General features: G+C 40.7%; 1 protein-coding gene across 1 annotated transcript in view; it reads right to left on the minus strand.

Annotated features, from left to right (window-relative positions):
• The window catches only part of eipr1 (EARP complex and GARP complex interacting protein 1), a 43,413-nt gene that overhangs the window by 24,353 nt on the left and 174 nt on the right, over positions 1 to 18,886 (minus strand). The window contains exons 2-5 of the mRNA XM_028395675.1: positions 18,721 to 18,804; positions 12,503 to 12,635; positions 10,413 to 10,569; positions 3,231 to 3,330 (exon numbers count right to left, since the gene is read on the minus strand). Coding sequence (XP_028251476.1) covers positions 3,231 to 3,330; positions 10,413 to 10,569; positions 12,503 to 12,635; positions 18,721 to 18,804 — 474 coding nt within the window. The remainder of the gene's footprint in view (positions 1 to 3,230; positions 3,331 to 10,412; positions 10,570 to 12,502; positions 12,636 to 18,720; positions 18,805 to 18,886) is intronic.

The following is an 18,886-nucleotide window of genomic DNA, read 5'->3' on the forward strand; positions in this document are numbered from 1 at the left end:
CTTTCCTGCGCATTGCTTTCAACATCCCTCCTTCTCCCTTGATGCCGGGTTTAATAGCTGTGTTGTCCAGTGTCTGTATGAGAAAATTTGATCAACACCATATTCGCACACACACACACACACTCAACTCTGTGGTCTCATGTCCTCAGACTAGGGTCAAAGAACACACTAAACTGATCACAAATATATTGTGCTTGAGTGTTACATAATTGATTCATTATGTATAAATTAATATAACTTATTTTGCATTCAATTAATGTTATTTCCTTTTGCAAGCATAAAAAGCTTTAAATTGTCCCCAAGTAAAAGAAATCTTCTAAAGTTAGCCATGCAGCACTTAGCTTGTCAAATCAATGATATGTTGTAGCTGTCCGTATGCCCAATCAGCTGGAGGACGTGATGTCTACAAGTTAGTGTGCCAAAGGGAGCTCTGACTAAAAGCAAACTTAAGTGCTACAAAGGCCTATACCCAAGGACAACTTGTAATTTGACACAGATTGCTCTGTGACAAAAATTGAGTTCAAGTATCTTAAACTTAAATGAAAACTTTGCACCAATCTTGACAGTAGAGTCTGCACTTGCTTCGTTCAAAAACTGGCTGCAGCAGACAGAAATGTACTTTCAAAAAATAATAAAGTAGAGTAAAATTGTTTTTTTTTTTTTTTTGGTTTGATTGTTAACATTGGCTTGTGGACTCTTCAACTGTGGTACCAAGAAATAATTGTATGTTGGCGACATGTGATGTTTGTATTTATTCTTTATATATATATATATATATATATATATATATATATATATATATATATATATATATATATATATATATTTGTATTTATATATTACTTTTTAATACCAGGCTTAGACATTAAAAGTACTTTGCTTAGGTTTAAAGAAACCTCAGGCCTTGGATTAGAACGGATCCTTCATCAACACATTTTTACATTAATACATTAGCATTCCAAGAACAACCTGTTCGACAAGCACTATGAAGATGCAACCTAATACACCACATTTGGTCAATAATTACATACCCTGCCATCAACACATGCTTACATTTAAGCTGGAAACCTGACCCTGCAACATCCAAATCATAGGACAGTTATAGTTGTAAAAGTCTACATAGAGACTGTAGAGGTGAGCGGCAGCCATTGACACAAGAGTCTGGAGTGTGTGTGCCCATGATACCCTTGCCTCCTTTTCTCATGCAGCTGGGTTTCAGATTAGGCATTAAAAAAACATGGTTAGGTTCATGCAAAGATCATGGTTTGGGTTGTAACACACAATTTTATAACATTAAACACATTTTCACCAGAAAAACCTTCTTTTATTCTGCCATCATTTTAAGCTAAGTGCAAGTGCAAAAACTGTGCACATTTAAAAACAAAGCTTGCCAGCATATAACCTTTTGTCTTACCCTAATGAAGTATGCACCTCAAACAACTTGAGTGGACAACTAAAATAACGTTTGTTTAGCAGAAATGAATGTATATGAAAGTAGAATGTATATGAATAATATTGACTGACAACCTAATTGAGAACCCCAACACACACATACACACACATTGTGAGAGGCAGACAGTACAAGATAGCCATGTGCATGCATTTATCCAAACTGCAACTAGAGAAGATCATGTAATCACACATGCACATGGACATACACACACTTACCTATTAGATGTGACCTAGCTGCCCTTTATGTGAATCCATTAACGAGTACATAAATCACTAATGACTCATCTATATTCTTCATCACTCATGGTTTCTCTATTGGAACAACACACACCCATAAAAGCATGGGCTGACACACCACTACTCCATTACTTCCTCCTCACATGCATGCACACCAGACTCATGCCATTATTTTGAGGCTTTAAATACATAATGGCCGTTTGAAGTGCAAAGCTGGCAGTTGGATATGGGGAATTTTGCAGTGAAGAGGCTCTTCACCTTGCATTAGGAAGGACACAACTAGAAGAGAATCGACCACAAGTATTTACACACAATTCAGTTATAGTGTGAAAAAAGTGCGTTAGTGGATTAAAAGCCATCAATGTGCATTTTTGCAGGCAAGGAGCAACGTTCACACAAACATCTTAATGGCAACAGCTGGTCGAACAGTTCTCTTCTTTGTTAGTTTTTTAGCAAATAGTCAGCTAGTTCTTCCAAGCGGGTCTGAAAGAACGGACTGTACAAAACTCTGACCTCAACCTGCAAGACGGAATCGTAATGTGAGGAACTGCAACAGCAAAGGCTACTGCTTGATCTGCACCCATGAGTTTATGTGTAAAGAATATATTTACTCTGATAATTTTGTTATAACTCCAGAGGAGCTGGAGGAAGTGCCCGGTGAGAGGGAGGTCTTAGACTGCTGCCCCTGCGACCCAGCCCCGGATAAGCGGTCGAAAATGGATGGATGGATGGATGATAATTTTGTTATAATACTGTCTTTTAGAGGTAGATTTTGTGTTTATGCTAGGCTTGGAAAATCTAGATCTAGTGTAGGAACACCAAGAAAATGTGATTAGCAACTTACATGCAGGAAATGGCTTATTTTATCCCTTCAGATAAATTCTCCATTTATAATGAATTATATTAGCATAATTAACATGACAACATTCATAAGTACAACCTTATAATTTGAAGGTGTACAAAAGTCATGTCACAGTCCTTGAAAACACTACTTACCGAATATAATGTAGAGTGTACAGTAGAATAACAACGCTTATACCTATTATCCAAATTTTTGTGACGGCACCTTCAAATAACATTTGGGTACTATGTTGCAGATGCCACATTCATCAGCCCATATGGCTATACTATATCCGCCATGCTGTTTCTGTATGTTTCGAAGGAATCACAATACATAACTCCAGCAGCACTACTTCAGTGAACTGTGAAGGGAGATGAAATGACTTCTCTCTTACTTATTAAACAACACTATTACTATCACAGTGGGAGAGACTTGACCGGAATAATATAAAAGAAAAGGAGCCGCAGCTTAGATCTACACAGATTCTGCTTTTAGTGTGTGTGTGTGCAGGCTTGTGTGTGTGCAGGAGTGTACGAGACAGAATGAATAGTGGACACTCTGCTGTTGTCACATAGGATGTGTGCGTCTGATAACACCAAGACGATATGGTGGATATCAAATAATGAGTTAGCTATTGTGTGATATGGGGTGCTCGTCTGTGTGTGTGTGCTGCAGTTTACAGTGTGTGTGTATATCTTACTGTGGCCTGTGTGGAGCTTTCCTGCAGGTCCCAGAGAAGTGCATGGTTATCAGCCAATGAAATCACACGCTTGCCGTCCCCCATGGGCTCCCACAGTACACTGTAAATACACACAGACACACACATGAACACACACTAAACCACATAGTAACAGTGAATTAGAATGCACATGTTGGTTAAGTATGCATACAGGACAGGCTAATTCTCAACACTGCAGCCATGTGGAGCCTGTGAGATTTTATTTATGCTAAAGACAGACGCCTATGTAACACCACATACTGGTTTTTAAACATCCGGAGAGAATATTTTGGTATGCATGCAAGTGTCTTGTATCAACATGGATATTTGTATCCATGTAAATACTGACTTGTCACATAACACTGAAAGTAGTTCATTATCTGAAAATGTGTGGATGTATTAAGACCTTATCAGAATGACCATGTTACAGCCACAGGATGCTCACCTAAGTCCAGTTCCTATGTGGAACCTGTACCTGTTTCAGGAGGAATAGACCCCAACTGAGTCCTGTCTCCATCGATGGCGTGGAGGTGGAAGTTGTCTGGGCTTATGAGTACATGGGCCTGCAACTGGATGACAGACCGGACTGGTCAGAGACCATCGACACCATCCACAGGAAAGGACAGAGCCGTCTGCACTTTCTGAGGAGGCTGTGGTCAAGAAACTGCTGCTGATGTTCTACTGGCCAGCGTTCTTTTCTATGCTGTTGTGTGCTGGCGTGGCAGCATTGCTGTCTGCACAGACTATATGTACATATTCTGTAATCTGTACAGTTTACATACATACTCCATAACAGCTCTTGTTTTCATTCCAATTTATTTTACATAAAAGAGTTGTTAGTTTAGTATATATAGTATACTGTTTTATTTATAATAGTTGCATTGTGTAAATTCTCTTCAGTACTAACCTCTAATGTATGTGCTACTGGATGCTTGAATTTCCCTCAGGATTAATTAAGTATCTACCCTACCCTATCTTTCTTTTGGAAGACTAAACTTCCACTGTTAACATCTTTCAGATGACCCTGTTTAAAAAGCTTAAAAAGTGACATTAAATGGGAACCATGAAGGTTAACCAGGAGTCCCACGAGACAAGATGCATTTGCATAGTTTAGGCCAGGTGTTATTTTATTGTGTTTTTTCTAAACCTTCATACAAATAAATAATCTTATAAAAATAGCTGTGATATGATAATGAGGAGGCTACTTTGGTGGAGATGTGTTGTTCAAGGTACTGGTGAAACAATGAAATGATGCATATTAGGAATTTAAGTTGGACTTAAAAGTTAACTTAAAAGATAACTGGAAAACAAAACACCACTACCCATTTCATTTTACCATCCTGTTGCATTCTAGTAGTATACAAATTTTATATTTTATAATACAGTGCAGATGGATTATGACTGCTCTTTAACACAATACACAAGGTCAATCACTAGTGATTCCACTACGTTACTTGAATCGTTCTTTTTTTTTCTCCAAGTTAATCTACCCAAAATTACAAATCCAGATGTCCATCAATCACAGTGGAATACATGGATGCCACACTGGCATTGTGAGGTGCTAACATACTTCGATTCCTCTCTGCATACTGTTGTCTGCAGTGTATTGATTCTTCCCCGCGTGCTTCTTGGAATTGTGATTCTCCACTGCGCTCTACTTAAAGTATGTATTCTGTGTGCAGGCTTCAGGGACCAAATCAGACCTAACACAGTGGAACCTTGAGTGTTTTTTATAATTCCCTTGATGTGGACTGGTATCACCAGCATGCTTTTGTTCTTGGTCAGGCATGGTACAGCAGCTAAATAAAGACAGAAGCACAACTGAAAGAGGACACAACCCGAGTGAGAAAGCAGTGCTTTTAACTCAGAGTCCTGTCGACTTTAAAAGTAATATGTCAGTGCAGTCACAGGCCTGGTAATAAGCTAAATATAACCTTGGCCTGGAAAAGCTGCTATATGCTTGTTAGGTTTTGATTTAGTGTGACTTTTCAGCTCAAGAAAAAGAAGAAGCGTCTAATCTGGGTTAAAGGATGTAAAATGTCACAGAGGTGCAGGCGTAGTTTGGCTCGAGGTTTGGATGCCTGAGCCTGTCACAGCTGTGAAACTGCTGTCATTAGAGGTTTACTAAATGATGCCATTTATTTAAGGAGTTCATCAATTAGACAACTCCATTTTCTTGGACTCATTTATCAACTTGAAGCGGCAGCAACAACGCTAGTGTTTGAGAGTGAGAGCACGCGTTAGAGGAGGTGAGAGTGTTCAGGAGAGATAAAAGAAATGACAGAAGAAGGGAGGGAAGACAAAGTTATAGTTTGCTTTTGGATTTAATCCTGGTTTCAAATATGCATAGTGCTATTAGAATACGTAGAACAGCGACAGGAAGGGAGTAAGGAAATGAGCGAGGCAAATGAGAGAAGAGGAGCAGAGTTTATAAGAGCTGTAAATTCATGGCTGCTGAGGGACAGCTTTTACTGCCCTCCTGAGGAGCAGCAAGTCATGAACATCAGATGCACAGACACACACACAGCACGCAAACTAGTTATTTAGGAGGACATTACATAAACATACATTCATTACCAACAGACCAAAAGGATTTCTTTTTTATATGTGAACTCAGCTCAAGTCAGGGGGGGCCGCGTCCTTGCAAAATGTCAATGTAAATGAGACTTGTCCTAGGAGGGTTGATTCTTTCAAAGCAGCCCAGTCTCATCCTAAGTCTTTTTTCAACTTCACCATGCATAACCTGATTGGCAGGACTGTCATCTCTGTCTTACCCCTCTGACCAGAACTCCCTGCATAAAGGCTTCATGCTCTGCTGCGTTAAAATTTCTAACTACCTGCATTTCTGCACCATCATCTACCCTCCCTTGTTGTGGTTTAGCCACTGATCATCCCATCATTTCCAAGCTTGCAGATGAAATTATCTAAGGAGCTCTGGTAAAGCTAACCAATAGCAAAATGGAGGAGGTATTTTACAGTATTGTTACATAATCAGTCAGTGTAAATGGTCAGTTGCATTAGAAGACTTCTGAACTTGAACGCCACTCAATGCACCGAGTCTAACCGTTTCTAATCCCTAAACAGAACTGAACATTTTTGGTCTTACTAATATGTAATACTCTCACAGAAATGCTTTAATAAGGTGCACACACACCACTAAATGTATACTTTAGCACACTATTGGACCAATTAAAATATTCACATCACTTTGGGATTTACAAACCGTATGTTTTCCTAGTATCAATTAATTTATGCAGCACAAAGGGGGAGAAACATTTGGTGTGTAGTAGCTCATACTGCCTTTCTCTCTTATTAAATACTATAAGTTATGTGCATTTGACCTTGAGCTCTGCAACAAGCTGGCACACTGGCTACTGGAATGGTATGCAAATACTGTCTGGGAGAGCTCTGGAAGTTTTACAGCCCCATATATCTAAGTCTTGGACAGAGACGCACTTCTCTCTCTCTTTCTCTTTGCTGCTCTTTAGGTCTCTCGCTCATCAGATTGTTCTTCTACATTGCTGTGCTTTGCATCCATGAGTAGAATCCATGCCCATACAGTACAGAGCCAACAGAAGGAATGCACATCTTTCCTCCTTCTGGATAAGACTCTGGCATGAATACAGGGATGCCAAGGGCAGTGTTTAGTATGTGTGTGTGTCTGTCTTGCAGTTTGTAGTTTAGTTCTCATGTCATATTGGAAAACAACACAAGATTTGTAGTGATGATTAGGGAGTCTTATTTACATTTATAAATAAAATCTATTGTTTTGTTAATTGGAGATCATTTGTGTCTTAGTTATAATTCCAGCTTCCTATTAGCAGATTAGCTGATTAAGTTCCTGATTTATCTGAAGATGTGCAGGTTAATTTAAATGAGGCATCTAAATTGATCAAAGGTGTGAGTGTGACTGGTTGTTTGCCTTTGTCTGCCCCCAGGACTGGTGACCTGTCCAAAGATAGGCTCCAGCACTTAATACCACATGTGCTCATATGGTGGACATATATGTACAAATAAACATCAGCTCAACATATTGCATCAGAGCAGATTCACTGGTGCAGGGAAATGCATATATGAAACAACTAGGTGTTGTTGCTGCTGTTAAAGTATATGAAAATATAATTTCCCATCAAACTTTGCTCTTCAATTACTTCAATTTCAATTCTCAGCCCAGAAACACATCTAAGAGTAGACAGGATGAATGACAGACAAACTGAGCTTCCATTATTTAGGTGTTGTTGCATCCATAGAAAATAAAATTCGACTTTAAATCAGAATGAAAGAAGAAGGGATTCTGATTTGATAAGGGGATTCTATAATTCTAAACAATTAAAACAGGTTGTAAAAAAGTGGAATTATCCTTTAATGTGTATCCTCATGGATTAGAACTTGCTGGTCCTGTCAGAAAAACCACCAGACCTGCAAACCTGAGGCCAACGCCTCCATCATGGTGGACAGACTCTGTGCTGGTAGTCTGCATGAAGCCCACTTCAGGGGTGCAATTGATTGGGACTAGGGGACACTCGCAGTGACGATAAAGCCGAGTGATCACAAAGAACCAGCCTGCACACACACTCACATGCACACTTTTGCATGACCAGTCACATACACAGATAAAAGCAGCGATACTTTTGCACTACAGGATAAAAGAGGCTTAACACTTACACAGGAAAAAAAAATAAAAAAAATCAACACTCAAAGCCAAACTTAAAAATAATACACAACTGCATTCATACGCATGTGCACAAACACACACAATCACACCCATAAACACCTTCTACCCCCTCCTGTCACACCCCACTTTAGAAAATCAACCTTGTTGCCTTTTGCGCTTTACCATTCCCTCCTAGGGCTGTGATTGGCTCAAATGGCTCCCCAGGAATCGATTCACTCAACTGGCAAGGCTCCCAATCGAAACCAAGTGCAAGAAGAAGAATAAGAAGAAGGAGGGGAAGAAAAAAACAGCCATTGAGAACACATAAGCACAAAAAGCATGATTTTTTCCAAGCTTTGTTTAGCCCCCTTTTTTGGATGTATTTCACCGATATTTCCATTCAGAGCACGCTTCACAACAGGGCAGAGGCTCAAATGTTTGCCCACCCAAACAATGAGGGGATTTGGAGGAAGGAGAAAGTGTTATTGTTAGTGGGAGTGGAGGGACACCAGCAACCTAGAAAAAAAACAACACACACATGAAGCAGGCTACACGCAGGCAGACATGCTACAATGGATGCAAACACACACAAGCAGGTGAACAAATATACACACACACACAAAGCAGACAAAAACCTCATAAGAATACAAACTCAAATCTCTTTACTCTTTGTCTTCTTACACACTCACACACAAACATGCACAGAATGGAGCAAGCTGCCAGTATTATCAGAGTGAGTGGGGATAAGTGTGTGTCTGTGTGTGTGTGTTGTGGAGAGATGGAGAAGGTGGGCAGCAGACCAAAGCCATCAATCTAGGGAAGCCAATAGTGCACACCATAGGCTACAGGCTTCACAGCATTGGATTCAGACTCCCCGCAACACACATACAACACACACACACACACACACACACACACAGTGGTGCCCTTGTGAGGGTTACAGCGCTCAGGGTGTTAAGATGGTGGAGCCCAGAGCCATCAATCTTTACCCAGCAGCCTTGCTTGACCTGCCCTCTGACACACACACACACACACAGTGTATAGTGTACAGTTGGTGTGAAGCCACACATACGAAGCCCCTCCTCACCACACGCACAAGCACAAAACACACCAACTTGCACTAATTCACTCCCTTTTCTCTAGTCTTTGTGAGACCCCCCCACCCCCCATCTCTAGTCTTCCTCACTCCCCCCTCATCTTTATCTCTCTCTTGCAGACACCTGCTACAGTATGCATCACGGTAACTGATTGGCGACTTTAAAAATGATAGCAATCATGAGGCAGACGATGAACAGCGGAGTAAAAGGAGGAATGACCATTGATTTTCATTGTCATAGGCAGTGAGTTATGGTGAGGAGGTCTGGAAGACAAAAGGATCAGGCCGTGACTACAATCTGAGATGTGGGCCAGTCAATAGTCTGAGCCAAAAAAAATAAAAACACTCAGATGGAGAGGAGACACAGAGGAGTCTTATTCCAGGGTCTAATGGTGTGGAGCATGTGGGCTGGTATGATTTCTGTAGGCCTACAACATGACGTGGCTTTCACTGACTGTATAATTTCTAATCGCATCAAATGAGACAAATGGTGCCTGAAAAGGTTGTTTGCTTTCTTGAGGCAGGGAAACCAACAGCAAAGTCTCTGTCAAGGTTAGCCAGACCTTTGCTCAGTACTAGGAAGGCATAATTGACTCATTTGTGACCAGTGGACAGGTGTTAAATATTCAGCCACTGTTTCCACCACTGGTAACATTGGATTGTTTACATTTTTAATCATTAAAGACATTTTTCCTTTTTGATTTCTGAAGGCTTCGACAGTTGGTGGACAAATTATGAATATCTACCAAAGCTGCCATCTCACAACATTCTCTCCATGTGTCACTACAGTGTCACTCCCCTGCAGCTCAGCAAGGTAACACTGTCTGGGGAAATAAGATGTAAGACACAGGCTGTAGCAATGTTAGCAGAGTCACAGTCCACCAAAACTCCAAATATGGACAAACAGGTGGAGCACAAGTAGAGCCGAGTTGGTGGGGGGCAGTCACGGAAGCACTGTGATACGGCCGCCAGTCACACCCTATTTATGCATAATTTGAAGTCACAATAAGATCACAATGTGATTCGCCACCCATACAGTTGTCACTAGAAGGGGACCAGACAGGTAATGAACATGGTGACATGGTTATCTCTGCTCACTTTTGGATCCCGCCCCTAGAGGCTGCAGGTTGAACTGCAATTTCAAGACATCTGCACTGGCTTCATGTCTCAGCCTGGAGGTAGCTGCTTGGTAGCAATAGGAGCTGAAATTCATAAATTGAATCTAATAGAATTTTTGAACAATTACCATGGTAACACTTTAAAAAAGTTTTTCCTTAAGTTTGTGTTTGTACTTTATTTGTACGGGCATTATTTATTAGGCAACATGCACAAAACATATCTTCATATTACTTCTTTCTAAAGAGCACTTCCATCCCTCATACTCTGACTGCAAGTGTTCCCCAGAAACACCTACCAGGCTGCGTTGCCGTGGGTGCTGTCATCTAGATGACAGAGCAGCTCCAGGGTTTGGGGGTTGTGGGCAGAGTCGTCCGGTGACTCGTGGCTTCCCGTCTCCCAGTCACAGGGCATCCGCCACACGGCCGCACAGGACACCACTCTGCTGTCGCTGGCTGAAGAGACACACAAAGACATTTATTCACAAGTTTGTGTTTGTGTGTGGGCACAACAAATACAACACCGTGGGGACCCACAGTGGTGTAAAGGTAGTAATTGTTGTGGTCATAAGCTGAATGTGTGTGAGGCAGACAGCACTAATGTGATGACGTGGATATACTTTCCTCCTAATCCACATCATAAATGAGTTATTTTGGCACATCCACACCAGAGACAGAGCTGCTAATTGGAACCAGTGGTAAGTGTGGAACTCATACAGTAATTGGACTAAAAGTTTTAGGCTGGAGGGCATAACCAGTGAGTAAGGGAGAGAGGGAGAGAGAGAAAGAGAGAGAGAGAGAGCCCAATTTCTTTTTGGTGTAGATATTGACAGTGTGTGGGCAGGCGTTGGGTTACGAAACACTGGCGTAAGGCATATTTGTCAAATTAAAAAGCAACATGGTGCGGGTCCACAGGCTCTTGAGTGGTTTTAGACAACCTTACACTTGGTGTAAGTGGCCAAGCAATCATTGTGAACAAAAGGTTTTCTTGCTCACATATTCGAGTGCCACAAGAGGCGATATGGAAACGCCATATTCCTGTGTGTTCACAATTAGCCCACCTGTGTGTTTATATATATTTTGGTATGTGAGAGTATGGTGTGAGCAGCAGGGCATGGTGGGCTGTCCACATTGGCTGTCATTCAGAGCTCAGCTGACATACAAACAGAGGGACAGAAAAGAGAGAGGGGCATTGAGATAACTCCCTGTCCCAAACGACACACACACACCTTCTATTTTAGAGATCTGTCATTGACACAACATATCCCTTTGGTTCCACCCCTCTTCAGGATATTAGACCAGCATCAGTTTTAGCTTCAAAATGTAATTACATGCTGTCATGTTCAGAAATTGGGATAATTGCGCTCATCATATTTCCACATTCATTAACAGCGACAAAGACCATAACAACAGCACCTTGATGCTCATTAAAATAACCACATTGACCACATTTCAGGGGTATACCTCTGTTAGACTGCAGTTTGCAGCTATGCCTGTCACTAAGTAAATGCAGTGAACACTCACAAGTAAAAATAATATATTTTCAAATGTTTTTGAAAATCCATTTCTATGTGTGAAACTGACCTTTGACCTTAAAAACGGTGCTTCTTTATTATGAAACCTCTATGGTCTGGGGAAGACTTACAGACACCACATGGTTCTTCACCCCCTTTCTGTGGACTTTTGCTAAACAAACTTGTGACCTTCTCAATGAGGAACTCATAACACACACTTCCTGGAACCCTGCCTCATTATTTGAATTGGTAGAGCATTAATAAGCAAAAAAGCTGAAGAATATTGTTACCATAATGTTATGGAATGCAACTGGATAAATATACATCCTACTATGCATTAAGACATATTAATTCCTTCCCTGATATACTATTTGCAGCACATATGTTCTTGAACTGGTCTTTACCTGCTGCTGTTTTGTCTATTTTGATGCACTTTCTTCAGTTGCAGTATGTTGAACTCACCATATTTACTCAGTTTTGTGTCATTTTAAATCAACACACCAAATCCTGTGTTACTAATATAGAAGAAAACCTTACATAACAGTACAGATTATGTGCATATGACCTTCAAGACAATGACTTAACAGCCAATGCTATTATCCCTCATTTGGGTCATCATGTCCACACATTAGTATTGATTCTATCAGAGTCTGAACATGACTTCTAACACAGCTGCTACTTGTTACTGATCAGCCATTACAGACCCCTGCACAGGAGTCATTACAGATAAGAAACATAATGAAAAGAAAAAAAAGCAAATGAGGAGAAAGTATATGCAAAAAAACAGACAAAAGAAAAAACAGACGACAAAAAAGGTAAGAAACATAAAGAGGCAGTGAATGGAGCCAAAGACAGAAGGAAACAGTGGGACTCACTTTTGTTATAGCAGGTGGTAAGCACAGCCTTATCTGCAGGACTGGCGCCAATGTGCCATATCTCCCCAGCTTGGTGCAGAAGGACATTCTTATTAATGATGTTATTCTCATCATCAAAGTCAATGATGTGGATCTGAAAGAAAAGCAGACACAGGGAAGAGAGATGTGTTGAGGATGAAGCTGAAAAAAAGTGAATGTACCTCCCTCCACTCACACCAACTGCAGTTCAAAGCTCCACTCACTCCTCTGATTCCCCCAGAAAAAAAGAAAGTGTCTCTTTTAAATATGACAGTAAACCTAATTTCAAGGCAGGAGTTGTTTTAGGTCTTTTTTCCTTTCAGCAACTTCATAAAGATGAAGATTTTCAACGTGATTTTGACATTAAAGCAGCGATTAAGGCACTTTTTGAAGTCAATGGTTGTTCTGCATATAACATGTTGGAGAAGCAAAAGTAAAAGAAGGTAACAGCTCATTTGTGGTTGTTTAAGACAAACTGCCCGACACAAAGGCACAGAGAATTAAATGTGTACTTTCTTAAAAATAAACAGGAAAAAATGTGGCTGACAATTTACCTATAACTCATGGTACCTTAACTTCATGCCTTGAAATAATAATTAATTAGGTACATGATGGCAGTTATGAGTCTAAACTAGGGCTGTGCGATTTGACGATAAATGATCGTGAAGGATTTGAACGTATCGGCGATCTACCAGAACGGACAGATCGTTTTATCGTCCATAGAGCACGTTCTATTAATTGCAGTTCTATGTTCGCGCAGACGCATGAGTTTTTTTCACTCGTCCAACTCTCAGTGCGCTTAATGTGAACACGACCAACCAATGACAGCCTCCCTGTTAGGAAGCTACGGCTGAAAACGAAAAGAGAACGGAGAACTGGTCCCTAAAACGAACTCCACCTTCACGTTCGGTGCTGTTTCTGCCGGTAGCAGCGGCGCGTCTTCTAAGCCTGTGTGTGTCCGCGCGACGTGTGTCGCAGTGGAAGGGCCGCGTGTATTATAATGCTACGAGCGCGTACGCGCCACCTCTCACCATTACCAGCTCCTTATATTCAGGTTCGCTGCTGTTGTGCAGTCAGCACCTGTGTGTGTGTGTGTGTGTGTGTGCATCAGATGCAGACAGAGGCAACAGCTAATGACGTCACCAAATCAATAACGCAGGCATTTGATGAAGAGGCTCCATGAGGACTCTAGTAAACGGTGGACAGAGCTGACAGCAGCAGCTCCGTTTGTCCTTAGACATGATTCCCATTAAAGTTTGATCATTTGTTCTAAATCACATTGAACTTTAAGAGTTACTTAAGTCTCAATACTGTATTTATTGTTTATTATTGTTTATTGTTTAACCTTAGGAGGCTCACTTCAGTCTGTTTAAATGACTGTTGAATAATACTTTACAGAACTACATTAGTCTTCTTTTAACCTATTTGAAATAAAACTTTATTTTGTTCTGTAAGTTATTTAAATTTTCATGCTTATTGAAAACTAATACTGAGTGCACGTTATCAGAGTTTTTGTTTGCCTTTAAAATCCACTGATAGTTTTTGGGAGGTGACAGTAGGCTACCTGACGTCATTTACACAGAAACATGACAATTAGTGTCAATGTAAAAACAAATCGTGATAAAATCGAGATCGTGATTTTATCATTAAGAATCGTGATTATTATGGTAATTGTTGTAACCCACTGGAACATTGAGCACTGAAACTTTATTAGTTTTGTCCAGAGCTTTTAAATGTATGATGCACAGACTGACAGTTTTTGTGTAATTACTCACACCAAAGTTCGATAACCATAATGTTAAAGAGAGACTTTGCTGATTGTGTAGCAGCTTTGTATCATAGAAAATGCTTAGTGGGTACATGAACAATGTCTCCCCTCCCTCAATTCATTTACCAGGGAAGAGATAACTGGGGGAAAAACCTCAGCTTAAACCACAAATACACTTTTTCCCCATGCTCTCTGCAAATGTTACGACTGTTATTGACTGACAGCTGACAAAGAGTGGTGCAGAGCTGCCTTGAGGGGGCTTCTGGTGGAGTTGCTGTCTGCAGCAGATGTTGAGAAGTTGCACAAATTGTTGTATCACTACTGAAAATCTTAGAGCTACCATGGGCAGAAAGCGCTGGATACAACTTTATAAGTTGTATCATAAGTAGAAAAAGCAAAAGAAGAGTAAAGCCAACGCTATAGACACTATATGGGTCCTATAGGGACCATCGGGGCCCTACGGGCTACTAACTTCTGCCATACATTAATCGGGTATGATTATCTTGAGGCCATGGCTGCACCTTAAGACACAGTCAGCTATCTACATTACAATAAACAAGTCTAACAAACAAAACTTTTCTCCATAAGAAGTTAATAGAAACTCTTCCTTGGTGAACACTTTTCATTAGATGGAAATCTATTCTATGAGGACCCTCGATTGAATGCAGTTCAGGGCCCACAATGCAGTAAAACAGTGAGGGTCTCAAGGTTTGATCAGACAATTAATGGTGGTTTCTCCCATAAGAAAGACACTTACAGCACCTTGGAGGACCATAAACGGGGTTGCACTGGACAATAACTCCTGCTAGGCACTTCCACTCCCCTTGCCTCTACTGCTTTTACAGGCTGCACAAGAGGATGAAAAGAAGGAGGTGTGAGGGGGAGGAGAAGCGCACCAGAGCGGCAGCATCCTTCAGCCTCCTCAAAGTCAGCTAGGCAGCTATTAACCTTGGGTTGGACTGCATCGAGCAAAAAATTATTACGCAAAGTTATAATTTTATGGTAGTGGGGGAGCAGTACAAATAAATTCAGGCCGGCGGGACAGGGTAATTGGAGGGCCTGGTAATAGGGTCCCCCTGAATGAACCCAGGTGTGAGAGGAGAGAGAAGTTCCAGCCCTCCTCCCCCAGGTGATTTATCCTTCATTCTTCCAAGCCTGGGGAGTGACTCATAGCTTTCAGCCACTTGGGCATCCAGCCCAGCTCTTTTAATTATGTGCCGACGGTGGGAGGAATTGAGGCAGGGAGGAGGAGGAGAAGAAGGAGACTGGTAAAAGGGGGTGAGGGAGGGATAAAACCAAGCTGGCCCCCACTTCATGGACTTCTCTGCTAAAGCTCTTTAGCCGCACAGATGACAGTAAGCGGGGCGGAGGAGTAGTGAGCGGGTGAGAGGTGCCAAGCTCAGGCGCTTTATCTCGTTAGCAGCCTTAAATGCCATGCCGACGCGCCCTCCGATCTGTCATTCCAGCTATTGGTCTCTGAGGGATTTGAGAGGTGCTCAGCGAGTTAAGAGAGACATTTCCACCCTGCATTATGCTTAATGGGAGGTGGAGAGGCCAGCAGGCTTATAGATACAGCAGAAGCTATCAGGGCTGAAATGCCAATCGAAAAAACATTTTTCATGTAAGTTCAAACTCAGACAATCTGAGCTAACCGATGTTGGAAAGCGAACTTATGCAGAGTGAAAAAGACAATGAGCTCTGTGAATAAACGGCAGTGCACAGACTGTGTGGGTCATCTGTAAGAACACGACCTGTAGCATGAATAAAGATCCCTATTTAGGTTTTACAGCATAAGATGCTCTTTGACATTGACAGCAGAAAACACAGTAAAACAGTCTACTCAACTCAAACAACATATTCTGAATATCAAAGCTTGAAAATAACAGCACTTCTGTACTCACTATTCTACATTAATTTGGCATTGCTGTATTTTTTTCTGGTTAACTTAAGCACTAGATAATGAAAATAAGCAAATGTGTAATTTAGTGTCTCCTCTCCCCCAATGATAGATTTTTGTTGCATGGATTCCATATAACCACAAGATCAAAATGTCAATATATAAAAATTACTTCATGCCAAATTATCACAAACTGCACTTCCTAATGCAGCCTCTGGGGGCTGGCTCCAAAGGTGGGTCAAAACTCCATGGATCTCCATGTTAAAGTCCAACTTTACAGCAAAAACAAACATATTGCCAGCCTAATATTCACTATTGTTTGAGTTTTCATTTGAGATGTTTAAAAACTGTTGGCAGAGACCTGTAAAGAAAACAGACAAGTGAGAAAATGAGCAATACCTTACACACCTTTTTTTGTTACTAAATCGAATAACTACATTAAGATTAGATTTACACTAGTATGAAGAAGCCACCGCTTTGGTTTTCTAGCATTTCAGCGCAGGCCAGACTAGAGGAAAGTGTTAGGAGGAGTATATTAAGCTACTGACAGTGTGTAATAAGAAATCACACAGATCGACTGGGATGCATTGTCACCATTCCCAACAAGCTCTGTATTAGCCTTGCTACACAAGACTTGGATTGAACTACGTCTGCGTTCAGTGCCAGACTGTTTTCACACTGAAGTCTGCCAGAAAATAGGCTCGCTTTTTCAAGGCAGAAATCTCTCTCCCTCTCTCTCTCTGAGAGCTAATTATTTCTCCCCCGTTTAGAGCCAACTGTTTCTGTCATCTGTCTCTGTAATGACCTCTGCAAGATGTGCATGCAAGCATGCTCACACCCTCATTCTTTCTCTTTCACACACACAGACACACAAACGCGCTCACAGTAGAAAACCCTCACTAACAATCCCAGACCTTTTCAGAGAAACCTCAGATGAATAGACAACATGGATGCACGTGCAACAAATCTGTCTATCAATTAAAATGGCACCAGTGCGTATGCGCAGTTGTACTGTACATATGGATGGATGCTGAAATGGCAATCGACACATAATTCATCAACCATTTTCGATTAAAAATTTAGAGATGGTTAATTAATCAATTAGTTTAGTGACAGACTAATAATCTGCAAATACAAGTCATTTATCAATACAAAATAAGTCGCTAAACAATCAATCAGTTACACAGTGGTAAAGAAAATGAACTGCAATCTAGTCCCTCTTGGTAAAGATTTTAAGCTCAAACGCAGTTGCTTCTTTTCTCTATTTTCCTTCAATGAAGGATAAATGATGATGCAATAAATGACTTACTTAATTATATTTAACACAGTTATTTTATAAACTTACAAAAATGTATCAGTTGGAATACATCTTATATATTTGTTTGCCCTTTTGACATAGCAACATAATAAAAAAGCAAAGCAATAATATCAAGAGTAGGATCGTTAAAAATGAAAAAGTTCACACAGCACCCTTAAGAGCAGTGCTCTCCTAACTGAAGCAGCCACTGCTACATCATCAAATAGAAACTCATAGACAAAAGCTGTGCTTCTTGAACGTGCATGCATAGAGGCTCACAACTTGTTAATCTAACATTTCCGCAGTAAAGTAGCAGAGTTGAGAGATGAGTTGATGGGTCTGTCTGTTTCACTACTTCTTGTAACTTCTGTGAACTTCTTGTTAACACTTTGCGCTCCACTTGGCTCCATGAAGTCAAGTGGTGTGAAAGCTTACATCCTACTTTAGCCAAAATTGGATGTAGGATTATCAATAAACGAGTCATCTTGAAATACATACAGAGATTTCTTTCTTTATTTCTATGCATGCAGCTCTTATAATAAGACTTTAATGTGCATTTTGTGGCTCTTCTTTAGGTATTTCGAGTGTAGAAGTACAAGTTCAGCTTGGGCTGTATGATTCTGTTTTTTTACACTCGGCACATTTCTGTAGCTTTTGCTTACTATTATTTCACTCAATGATTACTTGGTGTGAAACATGTCAGATGTGCTGTTTTCCCTCCAAAGCTTCTGTTTGTGGAGAATACTAGTCTGATTTCTGTCACTGTGACTTAATTTGTTGCCATGTTTCCTACTATCAACCTTTGTGTCTGTGAAGACTCTTCTTCATCCAGGTCACATTATATCCAAGAGTCCAGTTGCCTTGATTCTTGAATAACGCAATGCTTGTTTGTGTGCAGTAGTCTGCTGGAAACCTGAGGCGCAGCCATATAGATAATAGGCAAGCAGTGGCTGCAGGCTGGCTTCAATTAAAACAGCTCAGGAAAATCTAACCCTTTGCCCATTATTGTAATTACTTAGTAAAGCTAATGCTGCATTGTTCATCTCTCACAGAGGAGAGAAGATCCAGTGGACAGCAGAACCTTGTTATTATTATTTTAAAAATAAAAATAACAACTGCACAGGGTCATAAACTCACACTAGCAACTGAATATGCAGCATTGGGGTGTCTTTGGAGCTCTATCATAGAACCATTGCTTTACAACACGCTTGACATAAAAAGATGAACTGTGTTCTTACCTGGTTGTCAAATTTCAGGGACTGTGTGCCCACAAGGAAACGGATGGCGTCAGTCTCAGCTGTCTGTGCAGTAAGCGCTCGTGCCTGCATCAAAACACATGTAACCGAACATGCTAATGAATGACAGAGCTAACTATCAGCATGAAACACAGTAATGAATGGTATT

The sequence above is a fragment of the Parambassis ranga genome, chromosome 22 (genome assembly GCF_900634625.1).
Source record: "Parambassis ranga chromosome 22, fParRan2.1, whole genome shotgun sequence".
Taxonomy (NCBI): Eukaryota; Metazoa; Chordata; class Actinopteri; family Ambassidae; genus Parambassis; species Parambassis ranga.